The sequence below is a fragment of the Tiliqua scincoides genome, chromosome 5, assembly GCF_035046505.1.
Source record: "Tiliqua scincoides isolate rTilSci1 chromosome 5, rTilSci1.hap2, whole genome shotgun sequence".
In the NCBI taxonomy this organism is placed as follows: Eukaryota; Metazoa; Chordata; class Lepidosauria; order Squamata; family Scincidae; genus Tiliqua; species Tiliqua scincoides.
The window spans coordinates 21,728,516-21,751,305 of record NC_089825.1 but is presented as its reverse complement, the minus strand read 5'-3'; the positions used below and the strand labels follow the sequence as shown (position 1 = coordinate 21,751,305).

General features: G+C 42.8%; 1 protein-coding gene across 2 annotated transcripts in view; it reads left to right on the top strand.

The window, feature by feature from the left end:
• PLXDC2 (plexin domain containing 2) overlaps positions 1-22,790 on the top strand; it is a 282,678-nt gene that overhangs the window by 163,235 nt on the left and 96,653 nt on the right. For both annotated transcript variants that reach the window (XM_066626962.1, XM_066626961.1), the window contains exons 3-4: positions 12,190-12,336; positions 22,034-22,103. In XM_066626962.1, the coding sequence (XP_066483059.1) occupies positions 12,190-12,336; positions 22,034-22,103 (217 nt within the window). The remainder of the gene's footprint in view (positions 1-12,189; positions 12,337-22,033; positions 22,104-22,790) is intronic.

The window sequence follows — 22,790 nt, the reverse complement described above, 5'->3', positions numbered from 1 at the left end:
GGACTCTTTTTACCTTCCCTTTCAACCTCCTTCTGACCAGCCTCCTCATTTGAGGGAAGTCCGCTCGTCAGAAGTCAAGGGTTTTTGTGAGAGATTTGCCCAAGTATTCTTTCCCGTTGTGCATGTCAAAACGGATCACAGCATGATCGCTGTTCCTCAACGGCTCAGTAACATTTACATCTCTAACCAGGTGCTAAGTACTGCACAATATTAAATCCAGAGTCACATTCAGAGTTTGCTGAAAGGCACTTAGAGTTTAGGAGTGTGTGAGATACCTATCAGTCATTAAATCCTGGCACTTATATTTCCAGATGGAAGCAGCCATTCTGTTCTGTGCATCAACAGGTAAAGGTCGTTAATAACAACATTCTGTTTGTTTCACTGATTTCTTGGCCAAAGACCTACCAAGCAATCAAAATTCATTAGGGAATAATTATATAGTAATTTGGAAATCTCACACTTCTTGCGATGCAGTGGCTTATCTAGTATTCTGCAATGTGTTTGAAATCTTAAATCTGCCAGTGGAGGCCAATTATCATCTACAAGAATTTTTTTTCCTCATGATCAAATTGTATCATGGAATATGCAGCCCCATAGCATATGCTATGGCAGTTTTGTATAATTTTGAAATAGAGAACACAGAATTTATTTTTTAAATGCTTAGTCCTTAAGCATACCAATCAATTTAAAATTGATTTTAAAATCCAGTTATAAGCATGCAGCATCTCAAAAAAATTGGCAAAAAAAAAGTTTTGTATGAAAGAAATCAAATTATTAGTATCTCAAAAGTCACCTCACTTTTATTCTGGAGCCAGCTCTGCAGCTTTCCTGCTGCAAGGATACTTGCAGGGGGCTTGGGTATGGCTTGTGCCAGTGCTGCCAATCCCCCCCCCCGGGCCCAATCCATCCACTCCATCTTTTCCCTGTCCCCCCGCCTGCTTTCCCTTACCCACCCATGTGCTTGGATGTGCCTGGTCTGACAGGTGGTCCGACAGCCATCTGCACACACAGGAAGACTTTGACCTTCTCACTAGTGCACTAGCTCTCTGTGCTGTCGCAAAGCACTTTCCACAGCAGCGCACACCAGCAGAATGTGTGTTCAGAACCAGGCAATTCACTGTAATTCTTTCAAATCCATGCATGCAGCAAACATTCTTTACAATTTTCAAATTGTCAGTATACTTGCAAAGACTTAATTTTTTGGTTCATTCATGGTGTTTCCATGATCAATTGACAGCAACTACATTTGCTGGCAATCAACTATCTGAATAATTAACAACAGGAAAAATCTGAAATTCAGAATTGCATGTCCATGCCATTCAAGTCACAAGGAGTTCAATTCTTGATCCTCCCATTCTGATATGCCTCCACAAAAAATGAGGTTGAAGAAGAGATACTCCCCCAAAAAATAATCCAGAAAGAAAACAAGACAACCTCAAACGTGAAGAGGGAGGCACATATTCCTGGTTCTGACTCAGTACTTTATGTGCTTTGTGAGAGGCAGTGGAGGGTCTACATTTTGAGGGGCCCTAAGCTTGACCATTTATGGGGGTCCTTTGCAACCAACAATGAGGTTTGGGTAACCACTGTTATCTTCTTCGGTGGGGTTGTTCCACCACAGATCACCACAATTTTTTTAAAACAAATTTAACCACTACATCTCAGATTTGGATTAAAATTGCTGTACTGGATTATCTCACATGTCAAAGTCAGTGGTGTGAATAAAAATTTCCTATTTTCCCATTTAAAAATTCCTATTATTATTATTATTGTTATTATTATTGTTATTATTATTATTTATTATATAGGGTTGAAAATTAGGGAAATGTTATATACATCCAAGAATACAAATAGCTCTACGTCCAATAAACTATATAAGGTCTTAAAACCTACTTATTTAGGAAGGCTTTGGAATGACAGTAGGGGCTGGAGTTTTATGGGATGGACATTTTAATAGTTTTGTGTGATCCTGAGCTTTGTTCTGTTTTTAGTGTTTTAGGGTCGCCCAGAAAGTAATGCACCACATTTTTTTTCTCAGCCTACAGTAATGGTACGAATGCGAAACTTTAGATATACATTATTTGAATTTTCAGGAGTGCGCACACAAATTTTTGGTTTCTTCAGACAGATAGCGTAGCTGAAGCAGTGTTTCGAAATGGCGTCTGTAAGTGATGTACGTTACAAGCAGCGTGTCGTCATTGAATTTCTCACTGCGGAGAAAGAAACTGTTGGGAACATTCATAAACGTTTGTGTACAGTTTATGGAGAATCTGCAGTCGACAGAAGTACAGTTAGTCGCTGGGCACAGAGGGTGAGGCCATTAGAAGGCGGTTCGGCAGAGCTCCAAGGTTTGCATACTCATTGATGTGATGCCAAGAGGCAGCACCATTAATTCTGAAGCTTATGTGAAGACATTAACCAAACTCAAGAAGCGCTTCCAGCGACTTCGGCGCCATAACAACCCAGGTGAATGTTTGATTCAACATGATAACGCTCAGCCTCACACAAGTTTGAGGACTTCGGAACACATCACTAAACAGGGTTGGACTGTGTTACCCCATCCACCCTACAGCCCTGACCTAGCTCCCTCAGACTTCCACTTGTTTGGGCCATTAAAGGATGCCATTCGCAGAAGACATTTTGAGGATGACGAAGAGGTGATTCGCACAGTGCAGAAATGGCTTCGTGACTAGAACAAGGAGTGGTACCGACAGGGCATACATCCCCTTGTGTCTCGCTGGAGGAAGGCCATAGAACTGCACGGAGATTATGTGGAAAAATAGGGTGTGTAGAAGAAACATCATTCTTTCTTGTGTGTAAGTTTCACTGTGTTCAATAAATAATTGTTGAAGAAAAAAAATGTGGGGCATTACTTTCTGGGCGACATAATTGTTTTTATGTTCAATGTTTTTAATATTTTTTTTAATTAGTATCTGTTTTAATTCTGTAAGCTGCCTTGAGTGCCCTTGAGTGTGGGAGAAAGGCAGTATATAAGTTATTTAAATAAACAGATAAAAATATTTCAGAGTAAGGATACCAGGAAAATAGTTTTTCAAGAAGCTTTCTTCATATCAGAATTAACTGACAAAACAAGAACTTTGAGAAGCTGTCTGTCAGTAACATTATCTATTGATGAAGCTGCCTATAGAGTCTGACCAAGAAGTTGGGAATCTCATTTTTTCAAAGCACACTTAGCATTAAAACTGTATTAAGTTCCACTTGCTATTTTGGTGAGAAGGCACTACACGTTCTTGATTGTTAAGTTGCTTACAGGAGCCCTAAAGAAAACACATTCTGTAATGCCAGAACTTAGATATAAATATACATTCGGAGAGAGTCTCAACTGAGTAGCTTGGTTTTCATGTTAGGCATTCAGCACCATGTTTTGCTCTGCATCCAGAGAAAAACCAGTTAAACTCTGCTAAGATAGCCACCAGCAGGAAGACACAACAATGTATGAAAAGTGTTGCTCTTGTTCAATATACAACTTAGGAAGTCTCAGTTTATGAACCAAATAACCAAAGTGACAAATGTAGGCAGAGAAGTGAATATGAAGACATTTTCCAGAAATGCTTGAGATTGCAAAGGAAAACTTGCCTTATTTCATATATATTGCTTCTCTGATATTTGTGTTCAATTATTCCCCCCCCCCCCATACTTTGTCCAGAAAACAAAAGTTTGGCCAATTGCTGAATACTCAGGGAATATTTTACCTGGGAATATTTTAAGATGTCCCCTATTTTGTTCACAAATATGTATGTCTTGTAGCAGAGAATTACAAATTAATGTGTATAAAAGGTCCTCTTCTACACTTTTAAAGAGTGTCTGGCTGCTTACATTTTTAAGAGACAGAAACAGAAACAGAAGTGCTTATGGTGTTTCTCTGCCAGCCAGAAGTAAGCTACTATTGTCACTTCACAAAGCACCCATTGCAAGTTACATACCCCTGGCTGCTAAAAAAAAAAAATCCTTCACACAGACTGTTTTTAAAAAAAATCTTCCATGAACTACAGCAAAAAACTTCCTACAGAAAAGACCAGGAATGAAACAAAACAATACAAAAAAAACCAAAAAAATAAAAACCACTCACTAATAAGAGATCAGAGAGAAGCAGGACAGAGTTTTCAGAAGTGCATCGACAAACACAACACAAGGTGCATCAATAGCACTCCAATGGTAATCTGCTGGGGAATTTTCACCCCTTGCCCAGGTCCCATCAGCAGAGGTAAAGGAAACAGCCTAAAAAAAGAGAGGTTTATTCAATGCATTAAGGTGAGATGCACTTAGAAGCTACATGCATCTGACCCCTAGCCAGCAACAATCAAATCTTTATATATCCCAACAAGGCATGGCAAGCCTATCCAATCAAATGCGTGCAAAATCCAATAACCCAATCAACAGCCTCCACCACATTTCCACAGTACAACAAAGGGAAACTTTGTCTGAGAAACCAGTCCAGACTAGCTCAGATTGGTGGAGCCTAGCTCCAAATGTATCAAGATATATGGGTTCAGGGCAAGGTTGCCCTAATGGCTTCCCTCCTTTTCTTCTTCAAATTCTTCCACCCATTACTCTTCTACTCATCTCCCCCTTCCCACATTAGGAACCTTCCATGCTCACAGTATCAAGTCCCCTACATGTCCCTCTCTCTATGTTCCCACCCCTTCACCAGGTTCTGTGCTAATAATAGCCCTAAGTCTCTGCCGAACTTTGCTTCCCCCAATTCCCCCCACTTCTTCCCCTCCAACCCCTGCTGAACATAGAAGGAGCCTCCTGATCATCTCAGACGCTCACAGACACAACAAAGTCAAATTTTCCTACACTTAACAGTGCAGTGGGATGCTTGAACCAGGAAGCCAGAAAGTTTTCTTTGACTGAATTGAAGCACTGGTCAAGCATAGCAGCCACTTCTGGGCCCACTACATGAAAGTGGGCAGTTGCTTCAGCAAGAGGTCTTGCTCCATCTTGGAAGGCATGGTTTGCATTGCCAGCCCGCTAAGTCTGTGCATCTCACTGTTTTGAGGTGCACAGACTTGGCCGGCTTGCAATGCAAACCATATCTTCTGGGATGGAGGAAGAGCTCTTCCTGAAGCATCTCACCATTTTGAGGTGCACAGACTTTGCAGGCTTGCTTTGCACTGGACAGTCTTGCAAAGTTCTGGACAGCTCTATACGTGGTCTGCACAGTCTGTGAATCTCACCATTTTGAGGTGCAGCTTGCCACACCTGGGAGTGGGTTGTGGAGATAAAGGAAAGGTTCCTGCTGCATATTGACCTGGAGGAGTTTATTGAGAGACAACTGCGGTTTTTTCTAATGCCTATCCCACCTACACACAAGAGCGAGTGTGCAGGCTGGTGGGATGTTCCTTGGGGTGGCTCCTGGGCATTTTTGCTTGAGTCTGGGGTCCTACTCATGAGATCTAAATAACCGAATATAAAGACATTGCAGTGCAGCTCCAGAGCCAAGCAAGAAGCGGCAAGCATTGGAAGTCAGAAAGCTGAGGGAGCAAGTGGCCAGTGCAGCACCTTGCTGATTCTCATTGCAAAAACCACCTTGCTGTTTCTCCTCCTTGCTGTTTCTTCTCTCCCACCCCGCCAAATGACTGCTGAGGTCACTCATTCCACATGCAGAGTTGCCAGATGGTTTAAAAGAGTTTTTTTTAAATTCTGCTATTCTCAGATGTTTGCAGCCTTCTGCCCAGACCCTTCAAACCTCCAGGCGTAATGCTGTGTTTGGAGGTCTGCAGATGGGTGACAGCCACCAACTTGGCTGGCCTCTTGTTGCACACTCCCTCACATGGTACCTCCCTCACCACCTCAGGATGGTACTTGGGGCACCTCACCCCCACTAGTTGCACCATTGACTGCAACATTCCACCTTTACAACATCTGTGCTACTAACTCTCAGACTTTGGAATTGTTGAAATATCTACAACAAAAAAATTAATCAGATTTCACATTTTCTTCTTCTCATCTTCCTCCTCACCAGCCAGTATCCTGGGACAGCAAGACAGCCTCTACCTCCTGAGATCTGCCAGAGCCCTCACTTCTGGCCTATTCTCATATTCAATCACTTTAAAATAGGCTTTTAAAGCCTTCAGAGCAGTTCCAGCAGCTTCTGTCTCCTTCCCTTCCTGACCCATATCCTAGATCTGGCTCTTCCATTCATAAGACAATGGAGGCAGCCTCCTCATAAACAATGGGCACGATCCTGCTGCAGCTTTCAAGTGCGGTGTCTTTTGCTTCATTGCTTCTCTTGGCCAGGTTGCCCAGTTTCTCTGGGCAAATCTGGACACAACATGGCATCTTTATGCTTTGCCTTAAACCCACAATGTCATCTTTTCAATGGATTGACTGTGTACAATGTAACTGCAGTATCCATGGATCCGACATCCATGGATTTGACTCATTGCAGATGCTGTAGATACTGGGGGAAAGCCATTTCCAGTTTGCTTGTCAAACTGGAAGCGGCTTTCTGAGGCCTCCACAGGTGGTCTGAAGCCCGCGGAGGGCCATGGAGGCTTCCACGGGCGTCAGAAGGGCTCCCAGAAACCTCAGAAAGATTGTCATACCAGAAGTGGCTGCAAATTCACATATCCACAAATTTGTGTATCCACTGGGGGTCCTGGAATGGATTAGAAGGGCAGAACTTTACACAGGGATGCCAGACGCTATGTGTCTATTACACTGGCCATTATTGTTTCATCAACCTCTTATATTTCCTGTAGTCCTCCTCAAGTCTCTCAGTCTTTTCGCTCATCATGTCAATGACCATTTTTCTGTTCTGGTTTGTATAACTTTGACACTCTGGCCATACTCCATTGACAAAGCTTCAAAACTCTCCTCTCGTACTCATTTCCACCACATCACACTTTCTGGGGGAAAAAAGAAATCAGACATGGAATTTATTTTATGTTTGCAGACCATCATGCAGCACTCTTGGTTAAAACAGTGTGAAATTAATTTTAGACATACAATAGAAGAGAAGTCACCATGAAAAATGAAGCAGAAGTGTCTCATATTCTCGGAAAACCCTGGTGGCACAGTTGTTCACGAGGCATATGTAAAAGTTAGATTTTTCACAGTACCTTACTACAGTCTTTGCACTGGGAGAAACCATTTAAAAAAGTGTGTCCTACAATTATTAGGAAAAAGTTTCCCACAGCATGATTAGTTTGTCAGCTTCTCTTCTACAAGACCTTTCCAAGATGCCCATAAAAAAGACTTTGCCAGGAAGAAACAAAACTTTTAGGATTATTTCTGTATGTAAATGAAATAGAAGTACTAGTACAGACAAATTTCTGGAACACTTTCTCTAGTTTTTGCTAATACCAATAAAAAGCAGTCACTTAATATTACCGTTCATATAGTTCTTTTGAATGTATGAGCACATTCAACCTACCTACCTTTATTGTCTTAATGTACTCATTACAACAAGCTTGTAAGCACTATTACCCCCATACTACAGCTGGGGAGTTGGGGTTGCCTACAGCCACCAAGCAAGTTCAAGACAAAGGTGAGATTCAAACCAGAGAATTCTCTATTCAGAGAAGTCCTGATTCAGCCCTGGTTCTGAGATTCTGAGCTTTTGAGCACCTGCTGCAGCAGTGGCTACAAAGTGGCAACTCTGTAAGTAGCAGATGCCAGGAAGCAGCCAAGGTCTCCTCGGGAGAAAGGGATTTTCATCCCCTTCCTCTGGGGTAGGGGTTCTGTCACCCGGGCCCAGCCCAGGTGGCCAGGAACTACTCAGTAGTAGGGGCCTCCTTGGGGGTAAGACCTAAGCACCGTCAGGACTAGGGTCCCAGGCAGGACACCTCCCTGGGAGTAGGGCCTAGTGCCTCCTGGGAGCAGCAAGCACCCATGTGGCCAGAAGGGGTGGGGCTGGCCCAGCCAGAGACTGGATTCATAAGGAGGCTGGGCAGCCTAGGGAGAGGTCACTCCTCTCCAGGTGGGAGCAGGGTTGAGGGGAAGGGGGGGTAGCAACCCTGGCCTTATTCAGGCCCCAAAGGGAACTTTACTTACCTCAGCCCTGGAGAGAGGGGCTAGGGGCTGGGAGCTCCCCAATCCTAGACTTGCCCAGGCCCCAGGTGTGACATCAGGAGAAGTGAAGGTACAGACCCGGGGACTTGGAGCCAACTACCTCCACTGGAGGCCGGCTGATCAGGGGGCAAGCCTGGAGGTACCTGGGGCCCTCCCGAGGACAGCTAAGTTGACCCCGGACAACAGCATGGCGGCCATCGGGAACCCATATCCCTGGCCAACAGGCACCAGCCAGGGAGCTCTGCCCAAATCCTCAAGCGGTCAGGGAGGAACAGGGAACAAACCTATCGCGTGCCGGCGGCACGCGTCTGTGTAAAGCAAAGGGGCATGTGCCGTAACAGGCCCCATGAATGTCAAGCGGTTGATGCAAGTAAACCGTCTGTGCAAAACAGCTGTGTCTGCCCCGCCATCTGTTTTTCTGTCGATGACCAACTCTCAATGACAGGGTAAGCCCCCCGCGCTCGGTCGCACACCAAGGGGCGGGGTCTCCGCCTGTCATGGACATTACAGGTTCTCAAACATTTTTACTCGCTCAGTAAGTTCTGGGGGAGAGGCTATGGCAGCGCCGCGATCCCCTGCCCTCCCAGAGGCCGCACAGCCGCCTGGCTATTGCACTTACCCCCAGCGGCGCCATGTCCTCTTCCTGCTGGTGCTGAGCCCAGTGCCTGACTGGCAGAGGCCCAGCACCAGCATTCCTTATTCACCGGATACCAGCACCGGCTCTAGGGCTCAGTGCCATTGCTGGCTGAGCTTTAGTATTGGACCCTTAGGGTGCTTTCCAGCACTAAGAGCAATGCAGCTCCAAAGTAAGAGAGCAAACATTCCCTTACTTTGAGGAGGCCTCCATGAATGCCACCCAACTGCAGGATGCAGGACACTTCCCATTGGCACATCTATGCCAGTGCTGAAAAGTTGGTTAGGATTTGGGTCTTAGGGTCAGTGCAGCTGTACCCATGGAGCATGCACTGCATTCTGTGGTGGGGAGGCAGTCACAGAGGCCTCCTCAAGGTATGGGAACATTTGTTCCCTTATTTTGGGGCTGCATTTTGGTAGCACCAGAGCTGGAAAGTTGGTTAGGATTGGGCCCCAAGTCTCTTAAATATGCTACACCAACTTAATATGTTATTAATCTAGAAATGTTAATAAAATAAAAGCATAATCCTTCCCTGTGGAAAGGATCTGGATAACTTCAGTAGAGGAAATGGGGAGAACTTGATAGGGTTCTGGGTTGTATGCATAGACCTCCCATTTCCCATAATGCCATGTTGCAGGGGGAAGGAATATATCAGGTTACATAGCATTAAATCCTTTTTGGGATTTTTCCACATGCAGGAGCTTTGTCCTAATGTGGGGAAAGTGTCATGTCCTAAATATATAGAGTATTGTTTCTAGAATACAGTCAGTTGTAACAATATTTCGGTTTCCAAACAAAATCCATACTCAATAATTGGGTAATTTTTAAAGATGGGTGGGTGGATGTGTTTATAATCACCTTTTCTTCATACAGGAGTTTTCTTATTTAAAAATCCAAGCAGAGTGTTTAGTGTTTTGTATCGAAATGTCCAGAGAAAACTCTTGTATTATATTTGTTAGACACGCAGTAAAACATGAGATTTGAATACCTGAATTGCAAGTGGAACTTATTTTGCGTATTCAAAAGCATAGTATCTATTTATCAGTTATCTCTCACGCATACACCCATGCACAAACACACACAGAGCTAGATTGTTGGACTGGAGGCTAAAATTGGAGTCTTTGATTTACTGGTTGCTAAAGAAAAACATTGATGAAACTCCCATTTAACCGGGTAGTTTTATAAAGCAATCCATTTTACTTAACATTTGCACCCTGCTCATTGCTGAGGTGGGCGTTTAAGTGTTGGAGCCTGTAAATGGAATGGTCCCTTTGATTCCTTATTAGACATTGGGTCAGTTTCTTTCACCTCTTACAGCAAATAAATGGGTGTGTATTTTTCACAGTACAATGTTGTGAGAGTCAAAGTGATTAGTGAAGCACTTTGGGTGACAGGGATCAAAACAGTGAATGTGTGTCTGGGTGATCTCTACTATGATTTTTTTTTTTTTGCAATAAAGGAGATAAGCAGAATTGTACATAGGTCACTTTAAATATCAGCTAGCCTTTTTATTGTCTAGCGTTTGTCTTTGTAGAACATTACTGGTAGATGTCACTTCAATGACAGTCAGAAGAGATCTTTACTGTCAATTGTTGCATTACCATCATGATTCTTTGTCATAATAGTAAAACATTTAGACATCAATCTAGAAAGATGTTTCATTATTTGACTTGCATGCTCTCTTTTTGAGAACAGTATAGATGTTTTCAGAGTTGTTGAACATACCCTAAGACAGGGTAGAAGGATGGTTCTCGCTGATGGAGAGTCAAAGGATGATAGGAGAAGGTTGATGGTTTTTATTATTATGTAAGCCATCTTGGGTTGCCTCAAGATCCCCATGAGAAGCCAGGTCTACCAACAACTCAGTGATGTGTTTGACACGCTGCGGTGGATCACCCTTGGTACATTATTGCCTACTAATATGTCCACCCATCTGCCTGCCAGCTCACCCAGAAAGTGGCGGGGGGGGGGGCATGGAAGAACTGACCCAGTGGGGCCCAATGCACACTCTGTACACACACAAACAAGGGGCAGAATCTTCCTTGTGTCCCAGGGTCCACTGGACCTGGCACTGACCTGAATAGCAGTATAGGAAAATGTAATGTGCCAACAGACATATGCCCCAACCTATTCAACTTTCCAGTGCTAATGCAGCCATGCCAGTGGGACATGCCCTGCATCTTGTGGTGGTGGGGGCAGTCACAGAGGCCTCCTCAAGGTAAGGATTTGTTCCCTTACCTCAGGGCTGTATTGTCGCTATATCAGCACTGGAAAGTTGGATAGGGTTGGGATCCTAATGAGGATAACATACTATTATTTCTCAAATGGTGTGTGCCGTGGTTTAATAAAAAAAATCACTGATACATTATGGTTTCCAGATGAAGCAAAATTCATCTACATTTCCTTTCTGCAGTGTCCCCTTGCATTAAGTCTATGGAAGTCTTCCAAAATCTCATTATCAAGCTATCAGTTTGTGCATATGAAATACTGTGCAGTTGGGCAGAGTGATGTGAATTCACAGTTATGTATGAACTTGAGGAAGTGTCCATTGTCGTTTCCTGAGACCTCAAGTGGAAGTGGCTTTGTATAATATCTTCTGCCTTTGATGAACATATGAATGAGATAAGGATGTCAGGGCAATCAGATGGTATCAGTCCAAAGGCTGCTCACAATCCTCTTCTTCTGATGATAATAGTTTCATTAAAAGGGATCACACTCTAGATTTGAAAATGTCTGCTACCATTTGTACTGCTCATAGCATTACAGTTTGACATATATGCAGTATTAACTCCTGTTGATCAGTTCAAATTGCTATGACCCTTTGATCAGCTAGCTCTACATATGAATGTTCCCCTTTCCCCCAGGAACAGCTTCAAGGGCCAAACCACAGCAATGCTTTATATGTTTAGTGGGTAGACAGATATTAAAAAGCAGTTAATTGCTGGAAGCTGCTGTGGTGAAGACCCTGTGTGAATGTGGGTGCGTGTTTATTTCTTTTGTGTGTGCACTCATGTCTTCTAGGTTGTGGCTTTTTAGATACAGAAATTGCAGGCTTCCTCATTTAAGCAATCCAGCCCACTATAACACCTGCTATAGTTCAGGGTAACCATTGAGAAACCGAACACATCAAAAATATCATTGAAAAGATGATTCTTTTTAGAAATGCTTATTGTTAAGACATTGAAAAAGTCATCTAGGATGTACTGATCATCACTAAATCAAAAGCCAGCTTTCTTTCTTTTTTTGCAATCACTTATTCAGGTTTAGGATGCAAAAATTGCATTTGTAAAATCAGATTTATTCCAGGTCAGCACTTTTCTCTCCTGCTTTGCTGTTCATAAAATGCAGTGGTTTGTATTTTTCCCTCTTTCTGCTGTGTTTGCCTTTATTTAGCAGGGTAATAAAATTCTACCTGTTACTGCAAGAAATCTTTCATTGCTGGAATAGGAAAAAAAACAAAACTAAAAAGCATGTTGATTTTTAATCTAGTTTTGTGCTGGCTTGTTTGTTCACAGGAGGATATGGATCACAATTACTACACTTCTAGGACATTTGGCCCATTCGATTCTACCAGTCGAGATCTGTGGGTGAACATAGACAGAATGGAGAAAGATAAAGTGAAAATACATGGGATTCTCTCCAACAGCCACCGACAAGCAGCAGTAAGGCTATTTCATCTCCTGTGTTGATATAATAGATACCAGTGTGATGCTCACTACTTGTGCAGAATAGATACTAGTCTAGTAAGCGAACCTCTGAACCCACAGCTCAGATCTATAACTGCCTGGGAGGGAGGGGCTGTGTCCATTTTGTACACCCCTATTAATAGTTGGTTTTAAAATGCCGTATTTCCCTGGTGGTTGGAATATATTTCCTTCCAGAACAGAAGAGTTTGAATCTCTCTGCAGAGTTGGAGCAAGGTTATAAAATGCTATTAAAAAATACATAATCTTGATGCCATTCAAATCAGTGGCTATCTCACCACCAAACACACTTGACAGCAGAATTGCACTACAAATTGACTAGCTTAACAGCCATATTCAGAATGAAAAAGTAGCAACTTAGTATTTACCCTTTACATTTGTATGAGGTGCCATGGTACCCGAGTTTCTGAGAACTATTAGATCCTTGTCAAAATATTGTTTTTAAAGCTGTTCGTTCTTATCAAACGATAACAGAGGCGGCAGATGTAATTCCATTTCCAGATCAAAAATCTGCCTGGGCTAATTCTGATCACGCAGTCTTTGTAGTGAGAATACTCAATCTAGTTGCACCCTTCCAAGTATAATTGAATATAGTGTGACTTCCAAATGGTATTCCCAATAGCTGACCCCAAGTATTGTAAATAGTACTGGACTCCAAGAGAATATAAACTGAGAAACAAAAATGACAGCTCCATTGTTGTGGTGGGAGGAGTTTTTATTCTGTCACCTTGAAATGCAGTTGACTTGACATCTGGGAGAAAGTCTAAGTAATAGTTTTAAAGGATAGCTCACTTAAAAATATGGATGAAAAGATCTGAGGCAGAAAGGGAGGAGGGGAAGAAGAAATAAGAGAGTTTAAAATTCTACTCTCCACTGGCTTGTGTCATGTCATTTCCCAGGGCCAATAAACTCACCGACCAGGTGACAGGCTGAGAGAAGAGTAGTAGACAGAAAAGAATCTCTGTAGGATTTGAACGGAAAGGAAGATAATAAGCCCTCCAGATTTAGACCGACACAGCATAATTTATAGAAACTCTCTTTTCCCAGCCAAACTGAAAAGAATAGCTAATAAATGAATGGAGCAAAGTGGAAATGCTGGAGTTTGGCAGTTTCCTGACTTAAGAATGAACCTAATGTAGCACAATACCAGTTATATGTGATTTCTAGACACGGTTGGCTGTTTGGTAATGAAAAACAAAGGGCACTACAAATAAGAATGTTTAATGGGATGACTTTTCTCCTGCCAACCCGTCTCTTCTTGAGCACTCTTGGAAAGTGAGTTGGGAAAGAGTCATGAGCAATATGAAAAAGCAAGGAGGTTTTGTGAAGGAATTGCAACCGTTTTTGTGTTTCCTCTTCCAAAGTTATACAGTGCCAGTATCCTGGACTGTGATCCCAAATTAAAATGAACTGTGAGATTTAGTGGAATTGGGAGGATTGGGTCAGGGATGTATATGTTTTGAATGCATCCAGTGGAACTTGGGAGCTGAATACGAGATATAGCAGTCCCCAAAAGAAAATGAATGCACTTCCTTATGATGGGTTCATTCTAGGCCTGCAAATTAAGATGCTGAGGTTGTACAGTCCTTACTGCATACACATATGCGTGTATATGTATGCCTAGAACTTAACATCATGCTGAAATCAACATTACAACAATACTGTTAGTATATGTTAATTGTATTGTAATTTGTTGATGCAGCCAAAAATGTGTTCAAATGTGGAGAAAAATTCTGATCTGAATGAACTCGGAATTTGAACTGTAAGGACTAAAATCCACTGCCTCAGATGAGAGAAATTGATGCTACTAGACCAACTTAATTAGAATGTCAGATATGAATTTGGATAAGCCTGGAGATGTTCAAGAAACCTCCAGAAAGTAAACATCTGATGAAATGTAGAAAAAAAAGATACTGTTTCTTATTTTCCTGAAAAGGTGGCACACGCTGAGTTTGGGTAAAACTGGTTAAACCTGGCAGGAAATCTGGCAAGAATCTCAGTTAAACATGGTAAGGACAGAAACAACACCATTTTTTGCTTGTAAATGTTCAGCACAAGCTGTTTGTATTGTATTCAGGCTCAGTGCAATAACTCTGCACTGTCCCTTAAGAACAGTCCAGTTTCCAGACTTTTTTCTCCCTATCGTTACTTGGCCTCTGATGTACGCCATTGCATGCTGTGTTAAGAGTTCTTCCAGGTCTGGTAACCTAGGCCCAAATCCTATCCAGAACTTATAGCGGTGGATCTCATTATCTGAAGCCATTCCACTGCCCTGTGCTTCGGGGCCATCAGCACAAATGAACAGAGGCCCCATGTGCATGTTAGTGGCTCCTGGACACCTCACAGTTTGAGGAGCAGTTTGAGAAAAGAGTGAGGTGGGAAACAGTCTGGGCAGGGGCAGTAGGGGGATGACCTTGGTTAAAGTGGTGCACAATCCTATCCCCCTGTTCCCTGCTTGACACAGCTACCTACTCTTCTCAGACTTATAGCTGGTGTAGCCAGATGACCGACAGGGAGGTAAGTAAAAAGAGATGCTTGCTTCTCCCAGGACAGTTGGTCACCTTCCCCCGCTCTGTTAGCAGCACACATTGGTGCTACTGATTCAGTTCCCCCTCCTGGGCCTGTTCTGCCCACCCCCAGCCCTGTCACCGACTTCTCCACACCCCTGGAACAGCAGGCATCCTTCCCACCAGCACATGCAGCCTTTGCTGTATCCCAAAGCTCTTTACAGTGCTTTTGCAACAGCATGAGGGCCTGGTGCACCCGTGCAATGTGCATTCTGCCAGCGTGCCTCTTAGTTAGGATTGGGGCCTCAAACTAATACTGGCTACATAAGTTGCTTTTAAAGAAAGGAATCTATGAAGGGGCAAACATCTAGGCTAGCTGTTTTCAACCACTGTGCCGTGGGACACTGGTGTGCCGCGAATGGTCCCCAGGTGTGCCGTGGGAGTTCGGTGGAGGGTCATTTATTAATAGGACCATTGGGGATATGAGCCCTCCACCAACAGCAAGGTGTGCCTTGTCAATTGTTCAAAAACTGATAGTGTGCCTTGACAATTTTAGTACCTTGTCAGTGTGCCATGAGACGAAAAAGGTTGAAAATCACTGATCTAGGCACTGATCAAACCTTCTGATCTAAATTAGCATGCAGCTGACATGAGACTGTAATACAGGAGAACTTCTGATAAACTATTATTTAGATTAGAAAGTTGAAAGCAAGGGATACATTGCATAGGCAAGGAGTTCAAAGCTTTTTCTCAATAATTTTACCTAAAGACAGGCTAGTAATGTATCATGATGAATAATTATGCTTTTGGCCCATATAGTTTTATATCTGCTTTTCACATCACTGCCCCTTATATGATTTATTTTGCAGGTGCGACATCCAAAAACAATAGCTTTAGAATTATGTACATTCAAACCAGATCCAAGGTTCCGAACCCAATTTATATGACTCGTTCCTGGTGCAAATAAGTATTTATTGTCACCTTGGCAATTCGCTCAGCATAAAGCACCTTACATAGCAAGTCCTTCCATTCAAACGACCCCCAAAAAATTAATTCCAGAATACTGATTATGGTTAAATCAAGATGTGATCTTGCACCTGCAGGTCCAAGAAAAAAAAAATGGGACCTCTAGTTGGACTTGACATCCCTTCACTGTTTTATGCTTTCTGCCAACTTTTCAAGATGATAAATTTGGAGGAAGGGGGAGAAGAGAGAATCATAAAAACTCATTAGAGTGTTAAAAGAATTCTAAGGGCTATCTTGTCAGAACTTGCCTTCTCTGCCCTTGTGAAGGGATGAATTTCCACCATTATATATACAATAAAGGACAATTCTGCATCACACAAAGATTAAGTAATGAAAATGCCTTCTGAAGGTTTATTCTCTAGTTTACAAGGGCTTAAATTTGTTAAAAGTTCATTCACAAGGTGTTTCCTAAATGGAGAAGGCTGAATTAATACAGAAAAACGTAAATGATGCTTTTGGCCCAATCCTATCCAGGTCTTCAGATGACTGAACTCATATTCCATTGAGAGAAAATCTGGGCTACTGGCAAAGCAGCCACAACAAAGATATGAGGGCTGGGGCCAACAGCCCTGGACATGCCCCAATTTGGTCAGTGCAGATCTGGTCAGTACAGGGGATCTTCCAGGGCATTCCTGAGGAAAACTGGGATGGGGGTTGGGCTGGTCAGGAGCACTTCAAGAGTGGCCATTTCCTGACCTCAACACACACCCCTGGACCTACTTAGATTTATATCAGCTAAGTAGCTGGGGACCATGGCATGGCAGAGTAAGTGAAAAAGTTTTTTTATTTACCTCTCCATCATGCCATGGTATCGAGCTAGCCCACTGAATGCAGCACAACAGAATGCTATGGACTGGGGTAGGATTAGGCTATGAGCCAACTAAACTAAATTGAATTTAGGGATATTTAATAAATTGAAAAATTGTTTCCTAAAATGATGACTGGAAAGAATTTCCAGGAAATTTCCGTTTTCCTTAAGTTTCCCATAAACTGACGTGTTTATTGGTAGCATATACATTTCAAGGACTACTATATTCTTGCTTAACTTGGATGGGCATGGTGGAGAGTGCAGAGGAAACTTTGTTTGGTATACAGTTTCTGCCAATCTGGTTCCAACTTTTGTTAATATATTCTGGAAACGTCTATGGTTCAGAAGTATGGTTCTATTCTATGGTTTAGAATGCCTAAGAGCATTCTAAGCATAAGATTCCTTTTGCACTGAACACATTTGTTATGTTTGCAACACGAACCAGACATGTGAAAACTCTGTCTCTTTTTGCAAAAGAGTTCACTTGGTTGCTCCAGGTTTAGGAACAAAAGAGAAGAATAATCTGAGGTGACTGAGATGATGGAACAGAACACCAATGACTAGTTGCAGAAACCCATCGATTTGAATTAGTTTGTGAAAAGACACAGGAAGAGCATAAATATCCAAAGGCAACAGTAGCAGAATACTTTGAATAGAACCAACTGAAATGACACAAAACAGTGGCAAGTTTGTGAGTTTTCTAGAACTTCAGGCTCACTGTTAAGCCAAGAGTATGAGGTAGGGATGAATGATGCAGGGGGCATAACTGAAAACCGCGATCTGCAGTAACCCATCTTAAAACTGAATAGAAGAAGCACTTTAGAGACCTCATTTCATTCATTCATTCATACATATCCTACTCCAGTCTGAAGAATAAAGCATCAGAGGAAACAGAGTTACATGTTAGAAATATGTTTAAAAAGGAGAATTTGTGTCATGGCAAACAAAACCTAAGACAAAAATTTAAACAGGCCCTACAAATAAAAGGAGCTTCCCCTTTCTCCAAAAAGACATTAAAGTTGGCAGCAAATGAGCCATCCAGAAGGAAAGCATTCCAAAGATAGGGGCCATCATTGAAAAGCCCCTATCTTAGGTCATCACCTGCCTCCCCTCTCATGGTAGAGGGGACCTAAAAAAGGGATATCAGAAGCAGCACCTCAGTAGGTTAGACAAGAGGTGCCCAAACCCCGGCCCTGGGGCCACTTATAGCCCTTGAGGCTTCCTAATGTGGCCTTCAGGGAACCCCCGGTCTCCAATGAGCCTCTGGCCCTCTGGAGATTTGTTGGAGCCCGCACTGGCCCGATGCTACTGCTCTCAGCATTTATGTAAACTTGTGTAAATTTATTCAAATTTGAAATGTAAATTCTTTTTTTTCCCTGGCCCCCGACACAGTGTCAGAGAGAAGATGTGGCCCTCCTGCCAAAAACTTTGGACACTCCTGGGTTAGACTATGCTTGATGTAGAAAGGTCTTGGTTTTAGCAAGGCATGCTGAAGTAATGGAGCAATAACTGTGTTCTTTTTTTTTTTTTCAAGGCAGCAATTATTTGGATCTCTCTCTAGTACTATTGGGATACAAAGATTTATTGTAAGCCAAGAACAGAAATAAAGAAAAGTGGGGTTTAAAGAAGGCTTTGTGGGAGACATAGTGTCCAAGCCTATCTAAACTTCCCCACCCCAGTTCAGGGGTAGGGAAGTTTAACAGGCAGAAAGTCCTCTACATAGCTAGCGCAGGAGGCCCATAGGCTACCAGAAGGCCTACCGGGGCTAAATGAAAAATATTTTTATTTAACCCTCATTGGCTTTTGGTGGCCCTGCCCCCCACCACAGCATGCTGCACATGCTCCATTGCTGTGGTCACATGTTATAGCATGGTAGGGGATAGGTTTGGGCTCCTAGACTTCTTACTGAGATTCAAGATCACCTTTTGAAGCTATGAAGTAGGATGTCATACTGCCAGTGGACTTATTTCAGATTGTATTTTGTTTTTTTCTCAATCTCTCTTCACCGGCTCTCTCTGACTGAGTGCTTTGTATTATATTTTGCTTTGCCCTGCTCAGGACCCAGATAAACCCATAAACTGACTTTTCCAACTGCATTTTGGATGTAGTTCTTAAGAGGGTCAGCATGAAAGCTTAATAATATTTAACTTGATTTGTTAAAGTGTGCTAAGTATGAAATGGGAATAAACTGATCAGCAAGAAATATATATTTCAGTTAGTACAAATCTTGTATCTTGGATGCATCCTTTTTTCTTTTTTTTTCTTTTTTGCCTTGGGATGATCTATTTATAAAATGGAATTAGTTCTTCCAGTTGTAAACAGAAAGTGTGTTAATAACAAATCCCTTCAAATTCTGACTTCCAGTGAAGAATAAAAGAACATCTAATTTGAAGTTGCTGTAAATATTCAGTGATTAATTTCATGCCAAATAAGTCATTACAGTAACTGATAATGCAGAAACTAATCTGTCTCTTTTTCTGAAGAGAGCAAAAAAACAAATTAAATCCAAGGCAGCATAAAAGTAAAATATGAGACAAGCATAAGCTTAAAAAAAAATACATGCAAGATATTTTAAAATGTGGTCAATTGCTTGCAATGAATGGAATGAATGTCATCATTATCCCTTCTTGTGCGATTTCAATGTGTTTCTGAAATGCAGATTATTTTTATTTGTGGGAATTTGCAAAGCAAAGCCTCACATCTCCGAGATTGATAGTGTGAAAACACAGTTGCCAAAGAGAGTGTTTTTGCTTTAATGCCACAAATGGATAGCAAAGAAAGAGAGAATAAGGAGCAGTAAGCATGCCTTCGTCCAGTTTTAGGTTTGGCTTAGACTAAGCCAGGGCTTTTCAAACTGGGGCGTCGTAACGCCCCAGCCTGTGGGCCCTGGCCTCTGCCCCCTTAAGGAGCGGGGGCAGCCTGGAGGCAGGGAGGAGACAGCGGCGCAATCCCCAGGATCGTGCTGCTCAGGGGGCTGCAGGGGCTTGGGAGCACTTACCCAAGCCTCCTGCAGCCTCCCCAGGGTTTGGGGAGCCCGGTGCGAACCTTTGTTAGGGCTCCCCGCAGCAGTGAAGGTGGAGCGATCAAGCTCCACTTCCGCTTTAGCGGAGGCGGGGTGCGATGGCTCCGCTTTTACATTCACTGCTGCAGGGAGGTCTAACAAAGGTTCACATTGGGTTCCCCGAACCCTGGGGAGGCTGCAGGAGGCTTGGGTAAGTGCTCCCAAGCACCTGCAGCCCCCTGAGTGGCGCGATCCTGGGGATTGCGCCGCTGCCTCCCACCCACCCCCACTGCCACCCCCCAACCCCTGCAAGAACTTACAGTGGCTCAAACTGTCCTGGAGAAGTTGAAACCACTGGACTAAGCCAAGCTATTTTGGCATAAAAATTCGGTAATATCTTGATTTCTTCTGGGCCAACCCAAGTCAAATAAGACATAGTCCTCCTCCAATCCCATGTGAGATCCCATATGAATCTCACACTATCCATTGGACACACTAAGAAAATGACGTTTCCCTACACTTTTGGTGCTTGGCTGGCAGCCACACAGGGGAACACAGGGGAATGGGAACAAAAGATCCTCTCTCCCATTTGTTCTGACAGAGGCAAGAAAGCCAGTGAGATAGAGGTTACAGACTCATAGAAGGAAATGAGGAATTAAATTCTTCTGCAGTTCAAATTAAAGTCAGTGCTAGAGAAGACCTTATATTCATGCCATAACTCATATGATCATGAGCCATGAGAATTAGAATTCCAAGTCAAAGAATGATGATGCCAGATGATAGCTTTAGTGACAAGAAGCTGATGAGAAGCAGCTGAGGGAAGGAGGGCACCATGTCCTCCCCAAAAGAAAAACACAGGTATGTCTGAAACAGGAAGTAACCCTGTCCACACCGGGCAAGTAAGTGACTGTTGAGTGGCCAGCTGTGCCAGTTGCAGGACCTGGCAAGCTGGGCAAGGTCTGTCGCAGGATGTCACAAAGTCACTTCTAGGTTCTCCCAGAGAAACAGGCAGTGGCGGTGGCTTTGCAAGTCTTGCTGCTCTCCCATTTCTTCTCTTTTGGAGGCTCTCATTGAGCTTCCAAAGGACAAGGATTAGGGTAGCAGCAAGATTGCAAAGCTGTCGAAATTCAAGGAGGTAGTGGCAGTGGCAGCAGCCTCTACATACCTGTGACTGTTCTGCTGCTGCTGCTGCTTCTCCCGCCACTGCCATCTTGGCTGGGTTTCACACGACACCCCTTTGCAACCTGGCACCCAGGTGAACCCCACTTGCTATGCCACTGCAATTGCTAGTTATATTATTATTATTTATTTATATATTGCAGGGATGCCCATATCCTGGCCCAGGGGCCATTTGCAGCCCTCAGAGACCCCCAGTCTGGCCCACGGGGAGCCCCCTGTCTCCAGTGAGCCTCTGGCCTGTCGGAGACTTACTAGAATCCACGCTGGTCGAACATGACTGCTCTCAGCAAAACAGCCGACGGTATGACTTCTCATGCAAGCTGTGGGCTGAGGGCTCCCTTCACTGCTTCATGTTTCATGTCTATGACTCAGCAGTGGTAGCAAAAGAAAGGCTGGCCTTGCTTTGCGCAACGCTTTTTATAGGCCTTCATTCATTCATATAAGTTCCATCTCTAATATATTCATGTATGTAAATTTATTCAAATTTTAAATGTAAATTAATTCTTTTTTTCCTGGCCCCCAACAAAGTGTCAGTGAGATGATGTAGCCCTCCTGACAAAAGGTTTGGACACCCCTGATATAGAGCACCATTATCATACATGAACTTTGTGCCTCACCAGCTATTTACCAACAGCTACAGTGGTATTAAAGGCAAAAACAGTCTCCAGATTGCCTCACTGATTTTCAGCATAATTTACTTACAAATAAGTGCATAGAATTACACACACACAGTCCAGTTCTATGCATGTTCACCCAGAATTAAGTTTCTGCTTCATTCAATGGGAAATGCCTCAAGGAAGTGCAGTCTTGGTCTTTGATTACAGCAGTCTTATGCATGTTTACTCAGAAGTATGTTTTGTTGTATTAAATGGGACTTGCTTCCAGGAACGTGTGCATAGGACTGCAGCCTTAGAATCCTAAATATGCTTCCATCATGTTTCTAAGCCTTAACTGCTGTATGAAATTGCTTTCAATTTTACTACTGAAAATTTATTCCAAATTGTTCATGGCAAGGCTACTGTGAAAAACCGTAAGGCCAATGCAGCAGCTAATGGCTGAAATGCGCTTTAAAGTGAATGACTCTCTACTATTCCTTACATTATTGATTTTCTTTTCTGGTGTTGTTCGTTGCAGAGAGTGAATCTATCGTTCGATTTTCCATTTTATGGCCATTTCCTACGTGAAATTACTGTGGCAACTGGGGGTAAGTGGCATTCTCCCTATTTGCTTTCAAAAGTCTTACAGTAGTTTCAGAAATTTAGATTTGGATGTTTTTTTTCAAATTTTAAAGATAAAGTACAGTGCAGCTTGCATTATCCAGCACAGATTATTCAAATCTGTTCATTCAGATCTCATCTGACTCCTGTATTAACACACTGATATAAATAGCAATTAGCACACTGATATAAATAGCAGTTACATTCATCCAAATGTAATCATCAGCTGAACACTTTGAAGGAGGATCATTTATTTTAAGGAGAGAAAGAGGTAACAGTGTTAGGCATCCCTTCACTTAACCATGGCCAGGTAAGCTCTAATGCCTTAATTCTCCTGATTGTAGGGCTCTGAGATGGATATGCATCAACAATCAAGCTAAAAAACATTCTGCACAACAAATGTATAAAGATAAAGAACATTCTGCATGTCTTATTGTTAAGGGGGAGAGTCTTTTGGGGAAAATCTGTTTGTGAGCTTTCATTTTCAGGCCTCTATATTTGAGAAAATGCTACCGTGGCTGCGGTCCTACAGACTTTGCTGGAATTAAGTCCCCTTTGAATTTAACAGGGCTTACGTCTGAGCAGACACACATAGGATTGTGCTATAAGTTGGTTCAGACATACACGCTCTGTTCAGGTGCACTGATTCCTCTTCCACTACTTCATTTATAAAC